Source organism: Corylus avellana, chromosome ca4 (assembly GCF_901000735.1).
Source record: "Corylus avellana chromosome ca4, CavTom2PMs-1.0".
Classification (NCBI taxonomy): domain Eukaryota; kingdom Viridiplantae; phylum Streptophyta; class Magnoliopsida; order Fagales; family Betulaceae; genus Corylus; species Corylus avellana.
The window spans coordinates 20,124,356-20,143,463 of NC_081544.1; the positions used below are offsets into that span (position 1 = coordinate 20,124,356).

Consider the following 19,108-nt stretch of genomic DNA (forward strand, 5'->3'; position numbering starts at 1 on the left):
TTAGGTGTGATCCCAGCCGATTGAGCTAGCTCTTGGGGACAAGAGTAAATGCCCTATACACTCATCTCATTAATTTTTGAGCTCTAGAAAACTACCCTAAAATATCAAAGGAATCTACCAGTTAGAATATGCTGACCATATAGAATAGATGGCCTAGCGTATTATGTATTGACGACCACTTTTCTAATCTAGCTATCCTCGTGGATCTTGAGTTCGGCTTAGTTCTTGTCTTCTCTCACTCTCTTAACAAGTAAAACTACTAACACCAATATAATTAAAAACGATCAGCAAATAAAGATCAGCACAAGACAACCAAAATACTGCAGGGTTCAACTTAAAAGGTTGGTCCACAAATCTCAAGACCAGATAGCATTAATAGAGACAAAAGGTACTTCTTTGGGAAGGAAATACTTATTTGAATAATACATTGCATGATAGTAAGTGGCAAGCTATGCAGGACAAATTTATTCTGACTACATCTTCAGGCAGATACAGTATCTCTTTTAAAAGGGAAACATAAATAAAAGACGAAACAGTTGTCTATGGCCACCAAAGGCAAAAGCATAAATCCTAATAGTAAGTACCACATACCCATTACAAAGTTATATACAACGGACTGAACGGAGGGTAAATAATTCAGCATGAGATGCAAAAGTCCACCATTTGTAGAAAAGACCGTTGATGGATTGGACAGATATATTAAGGTACATAGAGGGGCTCAGGCTCCACTTTTCTTCTGATCCTGACAGAAATTTAAGATAAACAACAATCAGTATTTAGAATAAAGAAGTTGTAGATAGGGGAGAGCGGAAGCGGAAGTGGAGAATTCAGAATCCATCTTGATAAACAGGTCCGTTGAGGAGAAAAAGGAAAAAAGAGGGATTGGGGGGCATAACTGACATCTTTTCTCTTTGGACAGTTTGAGGAAAGCATATCAGTAACAAAGCCATAATTTTCTCCATCATCATTCCATAAAATGAATAGTGAGCTCTGTGTACAAAGGTTTCTACCTCCACTAACTCTGAGGTGGTAAGGACTACCCACCAATAGAATATCTGTCACAAGGTGACAAACCAATAGTCCTTTAACCTAATACCAGGCCATGACGCTGTTTAAAGATTCTTCGTGAGTGTCATATTAAAAGAAATCAAACTGAAGGCAGGAAAATTAGCAACTGTTAAAGTGTTGATTAAATGAATAAATTTATATCTTCCTATCAATTTAAGCTTTTAGGACGAGTGGTTTAACATAATAGTATCAGAGCCTTAGAGTTTAAATCCTTTGTCTAACCGTTTTATTTGTAGTTTTGTGTTTTCTTCCTTTAGTTAAACTTTTACTGCTAAGTGTTGGTGAGTGACCCTCTGGTGGCAGCACTGCCCGTGTGGGCACTAAGCCCATTTAGTGCCCCTCGGTTCCTTGTGAGATTCCAGTGAAAAAAAAAAAAAGTTTTGTCTTAGATGTGCTGTGGTTGTGTTGTTGGGTGTGCCAGGTTCGTTCGAGTTGGTTGTCCTTATTGTCATTGTGCCGTGCGCAGTGGTACTTGGTCACTAATCCAGTAAAATCTGGTGATTCTGGTGGTTTTCATGGCTACTCCGGCAGCTTTTGTGGTGTTTCCTAGTGGTTTTTTGTGCTCTCCGGTGATTTTTGAGGTGTTCTAAGGTGTACAAAGGTCAGCGTTGATGTTGCTGGCCTGTTCTAACCGGTTTTGGTTGTCGCTGGCAAGTTTTTGGAGAAGACGATCCCTGTTTGGTTTTTGGTGATTGCAATTCTTCTCAGGAATAAGGATTACCTTGGTTTAATGTTTCTAATCCGGTTCACACCCGTTTTCTAGTTGTTTTCAAGTTCAGGCCAATTTCCCTTGATTATTGTCCAGTTCAGTCCGGTTTGTGTTGTTTTACCAGCGGTTCAGCAGCCTTCTAGACCGGTTCAGTGGTTCTCTGTCTGGTTCAGTTTGATTTATAACCGGTTCAGTAGTTTTCTTCCCAGTTCAAAGGGTTCAAAGACCAGTTCGAACTGGTTCAATGGGATTTAATCAGGTTCAATGCAATTCAGGTCCAGTTCAATGTGTTTTCTGACCTGTTCAGTGGTATTCTGACGGGTTCAGTATGTTTTCAGACCAGTTCAGCAATGTTTTGTCGAATTTCATGCACTTCCTTGCTGGTTCAGTGGTGTTTTAGCTCGGTTCATGTTGGTTTGGGCTACATGGAGCCACCATCGGGCTTGTTGCTGAGGGGTAGTAGTTCTCATTCAAGTTGCCATTGTTGTTGATTGATCACGGTCCACATGATTGTTGTTGGTTGTCGAGATCCGACCGGCCTTGGAGTTTTGTGGTGGGATCCAACCAACCTTGGTATTTTGCGGAGAGATCCGACCGGCCTTAGTGTTTTGCAGTGGGTTCCAACCGGTCCTTAGTGTTTTCCGGCGAGATCCTACCAACCTTGGTGTTCTGTAGCGAGATTCAACCGTCCATTGCAGTTTCTAGCGAGTTTTTGACCGGCGTTGAAGCTTTTAACGAATTTTCTTGTTATTTTTATTTCTATTAGTCTTTGTATTATGTACTCCAAGTTGTTCTAGCTTGAGGGAGAGTGTTAGAGTATATTTTTCTATGTGTTTTTCCTTTGCATGTTCCTTACAAGCTGGATTTATATGATATATATGCTCCAGCTTGAGAGGAAGTGTTAGAAGAGTTATTAGAGTTTGTGAGTCATTAGGGTTTGAGGATATTTTGATCATTGTGATATTTCCCTAAACCTATATAATAAGATGTGTGTGGTAGGCTACAAAACAAGTTGAATAGCCTCCACCTTTTGTGTCTAAACCGTTCATGTAAACTACAACATGGTATCAGAACCAAAGGTCCTGAATTCAAACATTAACTTTGTCTTCACCCCCATTTAAATTAAAATATTCTACTTGTTGGGTTTCACTTATTAAAAAGGAATTTGAACCCACACATGAGAAGTAGTATTAAAGTGTTGATTAAATAATTAAATTTACATCTTCCTATCAACTTAAACTTTTAAAACATGTAGTGATTTAACAGCAATAAAGGTTGCTACTATAGTAGAACAATTCTAAAATCCTACAATAAAAGATACCAAGAAAAACTGGATACTCACTCAACACCATGGACACTTGCTACTTTAGTAGAACAATAGGAACAATACCAAAATCCTACAACAAAGACGTCAAGAGAAACTTGATACTCGCTTAGCATCATGTAAACTTGCTACTTCTACAAAGTAATAATTTGATACTCTTTAAACTAAATATCTTCCCAAAAGAATAACGGGAGAGAGAGAGAGAGAGAAGAAATACGATAAAATTTGTTTAGTAATTACAGGCTATTAAATCCTCCCCTCCCCTCTTAAGCATAAAAGAAAGAACGAACTCAAAAATCCCAATACAGCTTTGAGAGTAATAAAATCAGTTCTTTTTCTAATCAACAGAGCAAATGGAAGTTATACACAATAATATATTCTTCAGATAACTACGCTTAAAAGGGAAAACTCATAAGTATATTTTGTACAGTCAAATCTAGATTATATATACTCTAGCAATTGGTGATGTGTGGATTGGAAAAGCTACTGATTAATAAGGCATACCGTGTAGAAATTCTCATGTGCTTACCAATTATCAGGGGCCCATTTGCAGCCATCAGTATCCACCACATGCCAGCTGTAGGCATGCCTTGATTTTGAGGACTGGTTCTCAAAACTGTAGTGCAAGCAAATGAAAAGAAAGAAGGAAAAAGAGAGTTTTGAGACTATCCTGCTATGGAGAAAAATATTCTTTATTACAGAGGAGAATTATTTGAACCAACCTTTGATGAATAAGATCACCATGAATCATAACCAAAGACCCAGCTTTCACTTCAATAGGCAAAAAATCTTTTTGGTCATATGTTGGGGAAGGCCGGTCAAAGGAAACCCCCCCCTCTTCCCCTCTAATCATCCTTCTAACAAGCCCATCTGGAAACAAGATGAAGTACAAGAACATTAGATCACACCAAACATTTTCCAGATTTTTATGTTCAAAAGGAGGGGGAAAAGGCTAAATGAAGCAAGCATTTACTTTTTTGAGATCCAGGAAAGGCCCAAAGGCAACCATTGGTTATTGTGGCATCTTCAAGAGCGAGCCACAGCCCCGTACAAGTTGGTGGTTCAGTATAAAGAAATGAGTTATCCTGGTGTGGCACTACTTCACCTCCGATACCAGGTTGCTGCCAATAAAATACCAAAGTACTTTTCACATGAAAATTTTGAGCAAGAAGAATGTTTGAACAAAAGTAACCAGGTTGAGCATAGTAGATACAGTATCAGAATGATGAATAATACTCTCTGCACCTATTTGCTATAAATCAGTATAGTAAAGTATAGAGAACTAGAAAAAATAGCCTCAGTTTATTGTGGTGTTAGTCTTCAAAAAGACATCCTAATAAACATATCCGGCTAAGTTTACATGCCATAGTCAAACACATTTATTTATTATTTTTGATAACGTGGGACCCCTTCAAGGCAGGGCCACTTCATATATCCACCATTGTCAAGTAAACCTCAAACCAATATAAAGCGCCCCCCCATGGATCAGGTGATACTCCAGCTTCACCGGTAGGTTGGCCCCAAAGAATTGTTTGCACCAAAGGGGATTTGAACCTTAGACTTGATGGAAATGCCACCAAGACCAAGGCCCTTACCACTTGAGTTAACCCCTTGAAGTTAGTCAAACACATTTATTAAAAGGTAATGAAGCCTAAAAATATCAATTAGGCTACCCAATGAAAAAAGAATCTAAAAGTGAAAGGGAACCTATCCTTCACATCTTATAATCTCGCGGCAGGTAATCGAGGCAGCTCATCTATGCATGTCCTTTGTACACCAGTCTACAAGATTAGCAAAATTGTAGAACCAGAAATATAATGACCTGGCAAAAATAGATTTATTACCTTTTTGAAATAAAGGAAAATCCCAAGAAATCGAGCAATTAGTTCAAAGTGGACGCTCAGTGAAATGATATGTTTTTCTTTTTTTTTTTGGGGGTGTTTTCTAGATCAGATAATCAATGTAATCAGTCCTTTCTTTCCTGGGATGATAACACGTTATAGTTTATAAGAATTGGGCTTTCCCGTTTTGAAATGTTTGAGCTATATTGCCGTTGCCTTCTAGGAATAAAATGACAATTCAGTGGGAAAAAATGTGGAACCAAAAACCAGCCCACTCTAATTGCAATTATGGAAATTACAAGGAACAAGGTAACCAACACATACATATTTAGAATTCATATCATATAGATTGAGGGAGGAATAGAAAGTGTCATTGCATACACGCACAGTTTATGGTTAAGACAGTGAAACAAAGGCTAACTACGATAAACCCATCCCTGCTATAAGCACTCCATGATCTAAAAGGGTTTGTTATATAAACTTGAAATACTGAAACTAGATAAGAAAGAATGGCCAAGGATTAAACATTTATATACAAGGAATGAGCAATGAGAATATCAATACCTATCAAATTTTGGTCACTGAGAGTGTTTTCATAAAAAAAGGTCAGTAGGCAGGGGTGAGGGAGCGTGGGCGGCGTGTGTGGTGGTTATGTAGGCAGGGGTGGTGGTATTATGGCGGGAGGGAGAACTTGGTCAATATAGGCGAAGGAGTTTGAACTGGTGGTGAAGATAGGGGCTTCAGGGGTAAGGCTTTTCGAGAGGAGCAAAGGGAAACAAAGGTCCATCTTCATCAAGAAAGACGAGTTAGAGTGGTTGATTCGAAACGTGGAGGTGCTGGTGGCAGTGGAAACTTCAGAGGTATTCTGGGATCAGTCCAGAGCAGGTTATCCACGGTTTATTGCGCAACAACGATCAAATAGGCATGGGTACTTTCTGACGTTGGAGGAATTTGAAGGGAGGTGGAGAAGCGGTTCGGTCCTCATTCCAAAAGGGCATTACGGGCAAGGCTGGAAACGTTTTATTTCGGAGCTTCATATAGCAAGATCGTCCCTTCGAGATACCAAGGAAGAAAAGAAAGATTATGAGGGGAAGGAAAGGAGGAGTTACGCAGAGGTCTTAGGTCTGTCAGGAAACATGGCGGAGGAGTGCTTTGGTTCTTTTCCAGAGCCAGTGGCGAGAGTGCCCAATTGGTTGAAGGATTCCTCATTAGCAAAGGAAAAGCTTGTTTTAGGCTCGGTGAAATCAGGTATGCTACAAAGGTCGCCTGTGACGAAGAGAACCCAGATTCCAGCGAGGTCTCTGAAGCCGGCGAGGCACCCAAGCGAAGATAGAAGTCAGCTGGAGGGGAAGAACAGTAAGGAGAAAGAAGAGCAAGCAGTCAAGGCACCGGCGAGTGGTATTCAAGCGCGGAAGAGGTCGCCTATGACGAAGGAATGTATTGTGCAAGCGCTGACGGGACGGGGAGTGGTTGAGTGTCAGAATCAGTCCCACACCGGTATAAGCCTTGAGCTCCGTAACTGCAGGGAGACGTTGGAATGGCTGAAAAAAGAAGTTGACATGGGATTGCAACGTCTGGAGATGGCTCTTTTAAGGGCAGAGGCAAGTGGGCTAAGGCAGATGGCAGAGGATAGGGGAGACCCGGTCCTTGCGGTCAAGCATAGGGAGAAGTTGGTGGGGAATGGCCCAAGGCCCGAGAGTGGCCCTCTTTTGGTTCCATTGGGTAGTTTAGGAATGGGGAAGGGATGGGCCATTAAAGTAGGCTCACGGCCCATGAGACTCTTCAAGTCTAAAAAGGTCTCGGTGATTAAGTCTAAACAGTGTGTGGATTCGGGCACGGGTCAGAATGGCCGAGGGGAGGCGGGTTCAAAGGGGAAAAAGAAGCTTGTTGTCCACACGGTGTCCACGAGCGGGTCGTCAATGGTCCGGAAGGGGGGTCATACCGGAGATCCAGGGGCGTCGTCATCGGTGTCTTTGGTGGCGAGGTCGCCGATAGCCGTGATTGGTCCGGTCGATGACTCTGTTAAGTGGGTGGAGTCCCGGAGAACATTCTAATAGGGAGGTCGTGTTGGGTACCACCAGTGAATCACAGAATACTTCGGTGAAGACTCTGTTGGCCCTGGGTCCGACAGGTTTGTCCCAATCGCTAAAAGTAAAGGCATCGCCGGTGGCTCACATTGCTGGGACAGTGGGGACAGGGTCGATTCTAGGTTCTGGAGGGGCGGGGACGCGAGTTTTGGCCGGTGTACCTATGCTCCCGCCGGCGTTATCGCCGGTAGCCCCGAGTGGCCCTGTCGACGTCTTTGATAACCGCGTGGAGCGTTCCGGAGACCATTCTAACGGGGAGAAGTCTCAGAACACGCCGGTGATCCCCAGAGTTCGCCGGTGAAGGGTATGTTGGTCCAAGGATCGGCAAGCCCGGTCCAGTCTTTGAAGGAGAAGTCTTCGCCGATGGTTCAGATCGCAGATTCAATGGGGGCAGTGTCGGGATTGGGTTCTAGCGGTGTGGGGATGCGTGTTTTGCCAAGTGAGTCCCTTATTCAGCTAGAGAATGTGTCGCAGGTCAATGGGGAGGAAGCTCTGGTATCTTCACTGATTGAGGTTAATGATTTGGTGCCATGGTCGCATGGAGATGGGTATCAGTTAGGTTTGGAGGCTTGTGAGGGGCTGGGCATTTTGCAGGACACTAGAGACATAGTTGGTCAATCTGCTGGGAAGATGGGCAGGGAGGTTAAGGCTCAAGATGCAGTCCTGGGTTCTTGTGAGGTCAGTATGCCTTCTTCCCTAAATCCGTATGGGCCTAATGCTGGGGGTGTGAAGGGTTACTCGGATTGGGTAATCCAATGTGCTAATGAGATTTATCTGATTGTGGGGATCTCGTATATGGGTCACAAGTTACAATTGTTAGCGCTTTTGACTTTCTTGGAAGAGGAACGTAGGAATAATGAGATGATCTTGAATACAAGCAGTGGCACTAAGGGTAAGAGGGAGATTAGGAATTTGGAGTGTTCAGTGAACTATGACACTAAAGGGGCGAGCTCAAGCCGCGGCAGTAGAAAGGGGAGGGGGCAAGTGGTGACATTATGAAGTTAAATATTCTTTCTTGGAATGTGAGAGGGCTAAACAGGAAGGATAAACGTTTGAGGGTGAGTAATATGCTCGGGGATTGGAAGGTTGATATTGTCTGTCTCCAAGAAACCAAGATTCAGGAGATGTCTCACAGTATAGTCCATAGTTTATGGGGGAGGAGTCATGTGGATTGGTGTTGTTTGAATTCTAGTGGGTTTTCGGGTCATATTTTAATTATGTGGGATAATAGGGTGGCGAACAAGGTCGATGTTTGCGTGGGGTCTTACACTCTGGCGGTATCTTTCAGAAACAGTGGGGACCATTCTGTTTGGGCTTTTGCTGGGGTTTATGGTTCAAATCTCAATAGGGACAAGAGGCTTCTATGGGAGGAGTTAGCAGGTGTTATTAGCTGGTGGGACATGCCTTGGTGTATTGGGGGTGATTTCAATGTCACTTGCTTTCCCAGCAAAAGATCAAGTGAAGCTCATTTGGACTCGCCCATGATGGAATTCTCAGATTTCATTTCAGATCAAGGGCTCATGGATCTTCCCCTGACTGGGGGTTTGTTTACATGGTCAATTTCTAATGACCCCCCCTGTGGTCAAGGATTGATCGGTTTCTTATATCCCCGGAGTTAGAGGCCTGATTTCCAGGGGTTAAGCAGAAGAGGCTCTCCCGCCTGTGCTCGGATCATTTCCCAATCATCCTTGAGATGGGGGAGGTGTCAAGAGGGAAGAGGCCGTTTAAGTTCGAGAATATGTGCCTTAAAGCAAATGGTTTTGTGGCCCAAGTGAAACAATGGTGGGATTCATCTGTGTTTCATGGTTCGCCAAGTTTTGTTTTTGCTTGCAAGCTAAAGGCCTTGAAGCTGAATTTGAAGACTTGGAATGAGGAGGTATTTGGTAACCTAGATAGGAATAAGAGGATGCTTCTTGAAGAGCTTCGGTTGTTGGACGTGCATGAAGAAAGCAGGGCTTTGGAGGAAGGGGAGGTTAGGAGGAAGGCGGAAGTGGTTCGAGAGCTAGAGAATTGCACGCTTATGGAGGAGGTGAGTTGGAGGCAGAAATCTAGGGTGCTGTGGTTGAAGGAAGGAGATAAATGTACTAAATTTTTTCACTCCAGAGCCAATTCTAATAGAAGACACAATTCTATGGATTCTCTCATGATTGGGGATAGCATCTCTTCAAATCCGACCAAGATTAGTGAGTATGTGGTTGAGTTTTATCAAAAACTTTTCTCGGAGCAATGTCCCTGGAGGCCTATGGTAGATGGTATTTTCTTTGATTCCATTTCGGAGGTGGAGGCTAGTTGGTTGGAGAGAGACTTCGAAGAGGAAGAGGTTAGAAAGGTAGTGTTTAAAATGAATGGCAATAAGGCGTTGGGCCCTGATGGGTTTTCTATGGCATTCTTCCAAGTTTGTTGGGAGGTGGTGAGAGAGGATGTCATGAAGGTGTTCAGTGCTTTTCATGCTGGGGGGAGGTTTGAGAAGAGCCTCAATGCCTCTTTCATTTCACTAATTCCGAAGGTTCCCGGAGCTACCAATCTCAAAGATTTTCAGCCTATTAGCCTTGTGGGAGGAATCTACAAAATTATAGCAAAGGTGCTAGCTAATAGATTGAAGACAGTTCTGGATAAGATTATTTCTCAATCCCAAAGTGCCTTTATTAAAGGTAGGCAGATTCTTGATCCTGTCTTGATTTCTAACGAATGCTTAGACAGTCGGCTGCGATCTGGGGAGCCAGGTGTTATTTGCAAAATGAATCTAGAAAAAGCTTATGACCATGTGAATTGGGGTTTCTTGTTATACATGCTTAAGAGATGTGGTTTTGGGGATTTGGTGCTCTTGGATTGAACATTGCATTTTGTCAGTGCGGTTCTCGATACTGATTAATGGTTCGCCTAATGGATTCTTTAGTAGCTCCAGGGGCTTGAGACAAGGGAACCATCTGTCCCCTCTGTTGTTCGTTTTTGTTATGGAAGCTCTAAGCAGAATGATTTCAGTGGCAGTGAATGGGGGACTAATAGAGGGGTTCCAGGTCGATAATATTACTATCTCCCATCTTTTGTTTGCGGACGATACTTTGATTTTTTGCAATGCTATGCCCACCCAGCTTCGGTATTTGCGGAGTGTGTTTCTGCTGTTTGAAGCTATATCCGGTTTGAAAGTTAACTTGGCCAAGTCGGAGATAATTCCAATGGGGAATGTGGTACAAGTGGACAGGATAGCTGGTATTCTGGGGTGTGGGGTTGCTTCATTGCCTGTAAGGTACCTTGGTTTGCAGCTGGGGCCTCTTGCAAGGCTAAACATATTTGGGATGGAGTTATCGAGAAGATAGAACGTCAGTTGGCCGGGTGGAAAAGATCTTATCTATCAAAGGGGGGGAGAGTCACGCTTATTAAGAGTACTCTCGTCAACTTGCCTACGTACTATTTGTCTCTTTTCCCCATTCCGGGTAGTGTTGCCAAGAGGATTGAGAAATTGCAGCGGGATTTTTTATTGGGGGGTCTAGGCGATGAGTTCAAGTACCACCTGGTGGAGTGGGTGAAGGTTTGCACTCCGATTAAGGAGGGAGGATTGGGTATCAGGAACCTTAGGGTCTTCAATCGTGCCCTGTTAGGGAAGTGGTTGTGGCGCTATGGAATAGAGAGAGATAATTGGCGGAGGGCTATGGTGGATGCGAAATTTGGAAGTCTTTGGGGAGGGTGGTGTTCTTTGGAGCCGGGTGGTCCTATGGGGGTGGGGTTATGGAAGAACATTAGGAAAGGGCGGGACACTTTCCAAAGGTTTCACTCGATTTGAGGTAGGGGAGGGGTCTAAGGTGCACTTTTGGCACGATTTGTGGTGTGGTGATACGGCTCTCAAGAATGCTTTTTTAGGTTTATTCAGCATTGCCTGTGCTAAGGATACTTCAGTGGCGGAGCATTTTTTTTTTTTTTTTTTGATAAGTAAAGATATATAGATTATGAGCGCAGAGGGGCGCAACCCTAGTACCCCGGGAGTATACAAGAGAGCGACTAAGAGGAAGAGAAAGAAAAAGAGAACATAAAAAGAAAATCTTGGAAGCTGATCACTATAGGCGCTAGCCAACCAACAGTCCAAGAGAAAAGGGTGTACACGAAAAAATTAATAAGGTCCTCTATATTCCTAGAAGAGTCATCAAAACATCTAGCATTTCTCTCGTTCCAAATGCACCACATAAGGCATAGAGAAACCATCTTCCACACAACGGCGCTGCTAGTTTTACCACCCGTCCACCAAGAAGCAAACAACTCCTTAACGTTACCCGGCATTTGGAGGTGCTGGGTGGCACTAACCAGTGGAATGTGAGCTTTTTTAGAGGAGCTCATGATTGGGAGGTGGAGGTGTTGGCCTCGTTTTTTCAGGTGTTACTTTCTGCTCAAGTGAGGCGAGGGTGTGAAGATAGGTTGTGGTGGAATTCTTTCAAAAGAGGCCGTTTCAAGGTTAAGCTCCTTTACGCTTCCTTGGTGAGTCCTGTTGGGGGAGGATTTCCGTGGAAGAGTGTGTGGCATACCCAAGCTCCTCCAAGGGTGAGTTTTTTCGTGTGGTCGGCGGCTTTGGGCAAAATTTTGACCTTGGACAACCTCAGAAAGAGACGGGTGATTGTGACGAACAGGTGTTGTATGTGCAAGAAGACCGAGGAGACGGTGGACCATCTTCTCATTCATTGCGAGGTAGCTTATGCTTTGTGGAGTACCTTTTTTGGTCGGCTTGGGTTGTCTTGGGTGATGCCGAATCGGGTCTCGGATTTGCTCGCTTGTTGGTGGTCTTCGGGGAGGAGGGGAGTGCCGCGGTATGGAAAATGGTGCCTACGTGCTTTTTTGGTGTCTGTGGAGGGAAAGGAATAATAGGTGCTTTGAGGATTTGGAGGGGACTTGGGAAGACATACTAGCCTCTTGCTTTCATACTCTGTATCTTTGGACCGTTGTGCATGTCTTTCCAGTATCGATTAGCTATGATGATTTTCTTCTTCGTTTTTCTCCTTCAAATTAGGTGATCCTGTTGTATACGCCCAGTGTACCTTAGGGCGCCTTTATGCTTTTTAATAAAACATTTTATTACTTATCAAAAAAAAAAAAAAGAATATCAATACCTAAAGCCATCTAGGTATTAAATCCCAAATCCAATTGATGAAACCCAAATCATGGAAATGAAAAGAGTAGGTTACTCCATCAACCCTGGATGCTCCATCTATAGCATATTTAGAACTGAACATCCTCTGAAGCCTAAGAATAAGGCAAAACGAAGAAAGTAACAATATTGGTCCGAGAACAAGTGCTTACGGTAGTCAAGTAGGTCCTTTTACTTCATGACTCATTTAATTTTTCTAATGTCAACAGTATTTACACAATTCTGTATCTGTTGGTTATGGGCCATAGTTATGCAAGGAATTAGTGACTTGTATTTAGTTTGCATGTTTTACTGTGGGCTTTGCTCCAATCCATTGTTTACTGGTAAAAGTAGGAATTTTAGTCTATTTGGAGAAGTTAAGATCAAGAGTATATATGTCCCCATGGGGTAGCTCAATCGGCTGGGGACTACGCCTCGTGAAGCGGAAGTCACTAGTTCGAATCTCCCTCCCCCTGCTTGTGCGGGCATGTTAAAAAAAAAAAAAAAAAAAAAAAAAAGGAAAAGAAAAAGATCAAGAGTATATATAAGTTTGCCTGTGTGCTAAACAAATTAAAGATGAACAACAAAAATCTCACCACTTTGTTTTATGAAAGGCTTGTCTGCCTCAGTTGTTTTAGTTTTCTTCTAATTCTTTGTATGTTCACTTCACTATTCACAAGTACTGTTCATTCCCTGGACAGATTCAAGTTACAGGCCTGTTTTCAACTCTTTGCAACTTCAAATCAAATCCTTTTCTTTACCATATCAATAATCCTAAAAGCCTATAATGTTCTAGAGCCTTTAGCCACCAAATAGACCGTTGAAACAAACTTAGAAATACCAACTCTTACTGCTGACAGAAAGTTCCTGCAACCTATTTGCTTCAAGATACAGCCCATCTTGGCCCTTTATCATGAATTTTGAACTTAAATTCAAAACCCTAAATGCACAAATTCTCCTAATCCTAAGTCCACCACAAGCATGCATAGAAAGATTAACCAAATTTTTCCTACATGAAACCACTCACCCCTTCTTTCCCAAGGCATAAAGAGACACATATACAAGTACATATGTACATGTATAGATATGTATATCAATGTATATTTCCAATTTGGCCCATGCTAATTAATAGCATAACATGATTCATGTATTGAATATCTTATTTTCAACAGGCAGAGAAAAAATTTGTTTGTGCAAAGAGGGCACATCTACTTTTTCCTAAAAAGGGAAATGGAATCAACTATCCAGAGAGCACATCTCTCCTCTCCCCGCTCCTCTGTGAGTTTCTCCATTTTCTTCCCTTGATTTTCACCTCAGTTAAAAGAAGCCCAGAGAGGAGAGAGGAGCTCTGCTCCTCCCTCTTTCCTCCTCTCTTTCCTTTTTTTCATTTTGTTTCGCCTAAGATTTTTCTTTCTCTGTCTTTTTTTTTTTTCTGCAATTTGGGAGTCAGACGTACCGCGTTCCGCTCCATTCCTCCATGCATGTGCCTCACTGCCCTCTTCTTTAGCCTACTCCACCCCTCCACAGTGTCTCTGCCTTCACTCATGTTTCACCGCGCGCCGCTCCGAAGCGCATGTCGAACACACCACCTCCCCTGCGTATTTGTGGTCCATGCACTCGATCTTTGGCTTCCTGCTCTCTCCCACACCAGATCTCCATAATTGGGCTACTATTTTTCCTATGGTGAACTCATTTCCAGTTGCAGATGGTTTTGAAGTGTCCTCCGGACACCGGGCTGGTGTCTTTCACCGATGGTTTTGTTCAAACCTCTATCAATGTTATTCCTACTGTGGCGATTCACTTTCAAGTATGTTGCAGCAGTGGTTTCACAGAGAAAATTCGAGACAAGTTGAGGGATCATTTGTGGTTTGTGCCTCTTGGAAGTGTTGAGGAATCTTCTGAGATTCGAGCCCCTTCTCTTGCCCAATTTTCTTGGTGTTTGTGGTTGTGTCATTCATTTGGCACAATCCCTTTTATTTTATGCTTATTCGCACCAATATGGTTGTATTAGGGCTTATTGTTGGGTTGCCCAACCCTTTTGCGTTTGCTAAGTTGTATTTTCCCCTCCCCTTTTTCCCTGATGTTTGCTTGGAAAACAAAAAGGGGGAGGGGGGGTGGGGGGGGCACATTTTTCTCATGCTCAATTTAAGCGCATTTCTTTTTAGACATCACATAAATTCAAAAGAACATATAAAGAAAATAGAACTAAATTTTTTTCATCTAATTTTCATATACACATAAACCATTGCAAGAGTTAATAGTGGACTTTAATATGGAAATATCTTTCTACAAAACGTTTTCAATATCTCACCTAAGAAGAAAGAGAGCTGTCATTATGACATTATGTCAAAGAAACTCCAAAACATTTAATAAGAAATGGGATACCTTAAAAATGTACATGGACTGAATGATCACTGGCCTTTTGTAACCCAAAGAGAACATCATATTTGAAACTTTCTCAGAGCAGGAGAATTTTTTAAATACTGGGTCAATCTCATGTAACGCTGCACACATATACCTCATTTGTTACAAGATAGTTTTGATGAAAACGTGTAGGCAACTAAATATAGAAAATATGTCTAAAATCCATCCCAGAAAGCAATTCATAATATTGGAAACTAATGGCAGTTATGAAGTCTTCACAACTTACCATGGCCAACTTTGTTGATGGAAAGTTGTTTTGGTTGCTTTAACTTTCCATCAGCCCCAAAAGCTTTCTCTGCCAAAAGTAACAAGTATCAATCAGCACAGAAATGTAACAATGCCCATCCCTAAGCACCAAAAGTTACCAAAAGCTCTTACATAATTAAAATAGTAAAACGGACTAATTTTGTGAATAAAACAAAAATTAGTTTAGGAATAAAAAAAGGTCTCTAATTTTGCCAACATCAGGACCTACTCTTTGATGGGAAACTCTACCCTTCACGATTTTATGGTGGATACATCTATACTAGAAAAAGTACCCAAAAATAAAAATTGATTCACAATTCCACAAAAAGGAATGTGAAAGGCTTTCACCATGGCAGGACACCATACATCCACAAACCGCACTAGCAAACTTTTATTGCAATATTCTTACATAAACAAAAGCAAATCAATAAAAGGAAGTTGGAAAAACACCTATTTGGTCCCTAATCCTTAAAAAAACACAATCATACACCTCTGAATTATTGAAAGTGTTGCAACTAAGTCCTTTATGCCCCACCAACGCCAATAGATAATCCATTGAATTAAATAGTTGATATGGCACGACTTAATGATAATTTTTTAAGTCCGCATTAAAGGACATGAAGAGGAGCAAGAGAGGTAGAAAGAGGAAGAGGAGGAGCAGGCAAAGGCAATCTTTCTCAAAGAAACATCACTAAGTTGTGTCATGTCAGCTAATCAATATGATAATGTCAGCAGTTAACAAGGCAAACAGAAGGACTTAATTGCAACAATTTAAATAATTCAAGAGTTGATTGCAACTTTTAACTGCTAAGGACCAAATTAGAACTTCTTTTGAACTTCAAGGACCCACAGAGGAAGTATCAAAATGGTCTTTACAGATTAATAACAAAGGCAAGAAAAAGAGAATTGTAATAAATAGCTAAAGATTCACAAATCAATACATACCCTCGAAGAAAAAGGAGATTTTCTCGGCGCTTTCGTAGAAGTAATTGTCGCTCAACTCTTGCTGAAAGACCCAAAAGAAAGGGTTTGATTTAGATTTCATACCAAGTTGAAACTCTGAATTTGATTCACTTTTGAATAAAAACCTGATTCTTGCTAGAGAAAACTGAGGAGGTGGAGCAGTCAAACTCATCCAGCAACTGGCCCATTCTCTTCATCATAGCGTCAATTTCTTCGGTGCTCGCAAACGATTCAATCACAATAAAACCTGCACGATGAAGGCATCATAAGTTGTAAAGCAAAATGAAAGCAGAAAGCAGAAAAGATTGAAGAAAACAGATGTTAGGGTTTGAGGAAGTGGTTTCGGTTACCTTGAGAGTCGAAGGAATGGAGCTGGTCGGGACTGAGATTTCCGACGATTCCCATGGTGGGTGTCCCGTGTCTGTCTCTAAGGTCAAACTGTGTATATGAATTTCTACTTCTATCGCATGTGCTTATCCAATTCCAAAGAAGAAAACGGATATCCAAATATACCTTTATGATTTGTCAGCTTTGTCAAACACAAAGCCTGACTAGTCATCGTGTTGTAATTGTTATTTTGTAGCATGTATTGAGGTCAAACGCGTAAATATCATGTTTGGATGCTCAGAAAATGTGAGGGAAAGAAACGAATTTATAACACGTACTATTAGAAAGGGTAAATTCCGATGAAATTTTTTTTTTTTCTAAAATAAATGGTAGTATTTTGGAAAAAATTAATGGATGAGTGAGATTACAAACAATGAAAGATAGATACACTAAATTGAGAAAAATTTAACTTTAGGAATACATTGTAAAAATGATGACAATCCAAGAGTAAAGTGAAGTTTTCCCTAATACTTAAGTTCTGTTTAGTTTGTGGAATAGACCACCAGAATGAAATGGTTATTCTTATCAATTAAATAATAGAATACATTTTCCACAACCACCTATATATATATATATATATATCATTTTAAACTTTTAAACTTTAAAAAAATAAAATAAAATAAAATAAATAAATGAAAATTAAAGTGGCAAGTCAACCACCCACAGAAGAGGCAGGGGAGAGGCGGGGGGTGGTGCGACCACCCCGATGGCATCTCAGGGTGGTCGTAGCCACTCCCAGATTTACTCCAAGGGTGGCCATTGATTTTCGGGGGTAGCCGCGCCCACCCTTAATGGCACTACACCACCCCCAGCCGCATCTGTGGGTGGCCGACCACCCCATCATTTTTAGGTTTTTTAATATTTTTTATTTTCTAATATGAGTTGAAAAATAATAATAATAATAATGTGAGTTTTTTAGTAATTTTAATTCAATTCCAGTTAGAGCATGTGTTGTTACCAAACTAAAAGAATGTGAATAACTATAACATTCCACTTTTCTCTATTCCTAGTAATAACTATCCCATTTTCTAACAGAATAAGCATTCCGCAAACCAAACGTGGCATTACTATTAGAAGGGTAAATTACACTTTTAAGGATAAAGTATAACCCTATTTACACTTGCTCTCAGCTACTATCCTTAGACAATAAATAAATAAAAATTTACAATTAAAAGATGTTATTGAAGAAGAAATAAGTTGCACCTTCGTCCTCAAGGGGTAGCTCAAACGGCTGTGAACCACGCCTAATGAAGCGAAGGTTACTAGTTCAAATCCTCCCTCCCCCTTTCCTTGTGTGGACATGTCAAAAAAAAAAAGTTGCACTTCTGAACACATTGAAAAATTAAAAAAGAAACAAGAAACAAATAAAGAAGAAGTATATAAATTATCAAAGTTTAAAATTTTGAAAGAAAAAGTTTTTGAACAATGCAGTGGAAACACCACAGTAAAATTATCAAGTGAAGGTAAGATAGATCTCACCTTATTTGATAAAACCAAAGTAGCTAGATAGGAAAAGAAATAACCTGAAATTAGATATATCCATAACAATGGTCTTAGACAAAAGGCTTAATGACCCCACCTCTTAAAGCAATTATTGGTGAATTTCATCATAATCTTGTTAATGGAGTAGTTTGGTTTAATACTAAGCCAAATTATTTTATTTCAATTAATGATCCTAATATAGAAGACACTATTAGGATAAGAATAAAAACCAAGGGTACGTATAGACATGAAAGAAAACTCTCATGATCTATCAATTCATTGGAAAACAATCTAATGAATTAACAAAACTACCCAAACATCTATAAAATATTTAGACAAAATTTTTGTAGAAATCTTTGAACATAGACCCTTTAATACATAAATTAGCTCTAGACTAATATCTTGGAAGGACTTAGAAGGCGTTAAGCAATGGCTTCTAAGAGCATCTCCACCAGATGCTCTAAATGACCATTTATAGTTAAATATAGTTATTATGGAGTATTTTTCTTCTCCAACTGACACTTCAAAAATAAAATTTTTGCTAAAATTTGCTACACTGAACTTTCATTAATATGAAAATTCTTGTAGGCCCTTTTTTTTTTCAACTTTTTCTCTCATTTCTCTCTCTCTCTCTCTCTCTCAAAGTTAGGATAAAAAATAATAAAAACAATATTTAAAAAAAGTAGAGAGTTTAATAGGTGTTTCTATTGGAGATTGTAGTAAAAAACTAGTAACTAAAATACAAAAAAGTTGTATTTTGAATAGCTAAATTGAATATCATTGCTAAAGATGCTCTTATGATCTAGCTAACTAAAGCTGCAAGTTAGATATCCCTTCAAGCTTTAGAAAAAACCCTTTATTTCCTAGATAATAGAATTCATAAGTGGATCAAAGATTTTTCTCGTCAAGAAAACGATGATTGGGATAAATTTACAAAAATAAACTTAATACTCCTAGAAAAGTTGAAGCAGCTAAACCATAAAGCATAGTTCTAACAAAGAACCTATTGCAATGAAAATGTTCAAATTCCAATTATGCCAGAAACGAAATCACCTCAAAAATAAACAAGAAGAGGTAAAAAAAAAGCTAAAATCTATGATTTTCAAACACGAAATGAAGAAATTATTTTCTCTCATAGTCAATGAAAGAAAAGATAAATGCATGTATGTCTTAGGAAACTTTAACTTCTTTAGAGCATATTTGAGATTGCGTTGGAAAGTGAGCTTTTAAAGTCAAAAAGAGATTTAGAAAGATTTTAAAAATAAAAAATAAATAAATAACTTTAATTTTAAGCTTTTTTCAAAAGTGCGTTTTAACTATTTTTATAATAAAAAAATCAGAGAAGTACTTTTGTAATTTTTACCAAACATGCCAGCTTTTTGTTTGGCACAACTTTTTAGGTATTAAAAGTACTTTTTACCCTGAATAACGCAATCTCAACTTTTTGAGATTGTGTTTTAAAAATAG

General features: G+C 40.2%; 1 protein-coding gene across 1 annotated transcript; it reads right to left on the reverse strand.

The window, feature by feature from the left end:
• Positions 1-318: 318 nt before the first annotated feature.
• LOC132177572 (phytanoyl-CoA dioxygenase) lies at positions 319-16,331 on the reverse strand. The gene is made up of 9 exons (XM_059589946.1): positions 16,123-16,331; positions 15,898-16,019; positions 15,755-15,815; positions 14,790-14,858; positions 14,525-14,643; positions 4,075-4,222; positions 3,824-3,971; positions 3,631-3,717; positions 319-742 (listed from the first exon to the last, which is right to left on the reverse strand). The coding sequence occupies exons 1-9, from the start codon at positions 16,175-16,177 to the stop codon at positions 700-702; spliced, it is 852 nt and encodes a 283-aa protein (XP_059445929.1). The 5' UTR covers positions 16,178-16,331; the 3' UTR covers positions 319-699.
• Between the last annotated feature and the right edge of the window lie 2,777 nt (positions 16,332-19,108).

Coding starts and splice junctions, on each gene's coding strand:
- LOC132177572 (XM_059589946.1), bottom strand. CDS start 16,177: ATGGGAATCGTCGGAAATCTCAGTCCCGACCAGCTCCATTCCTTCGAC. Junction 4,223..14,524: donor AGTCCATGTACATTTTTAAG/GTATCCCATTTC, acceptor TTTTATTGGCAG/CAACCTGGTATCGGAGGTGA. Junction 3,972..4,074: donor CTTTCCTGGATCTCAAAAAA/GTAAATGCTTGC, acceptor TCTTGTTTCCAG/ATGGGCTTGTTAGAAGGATG.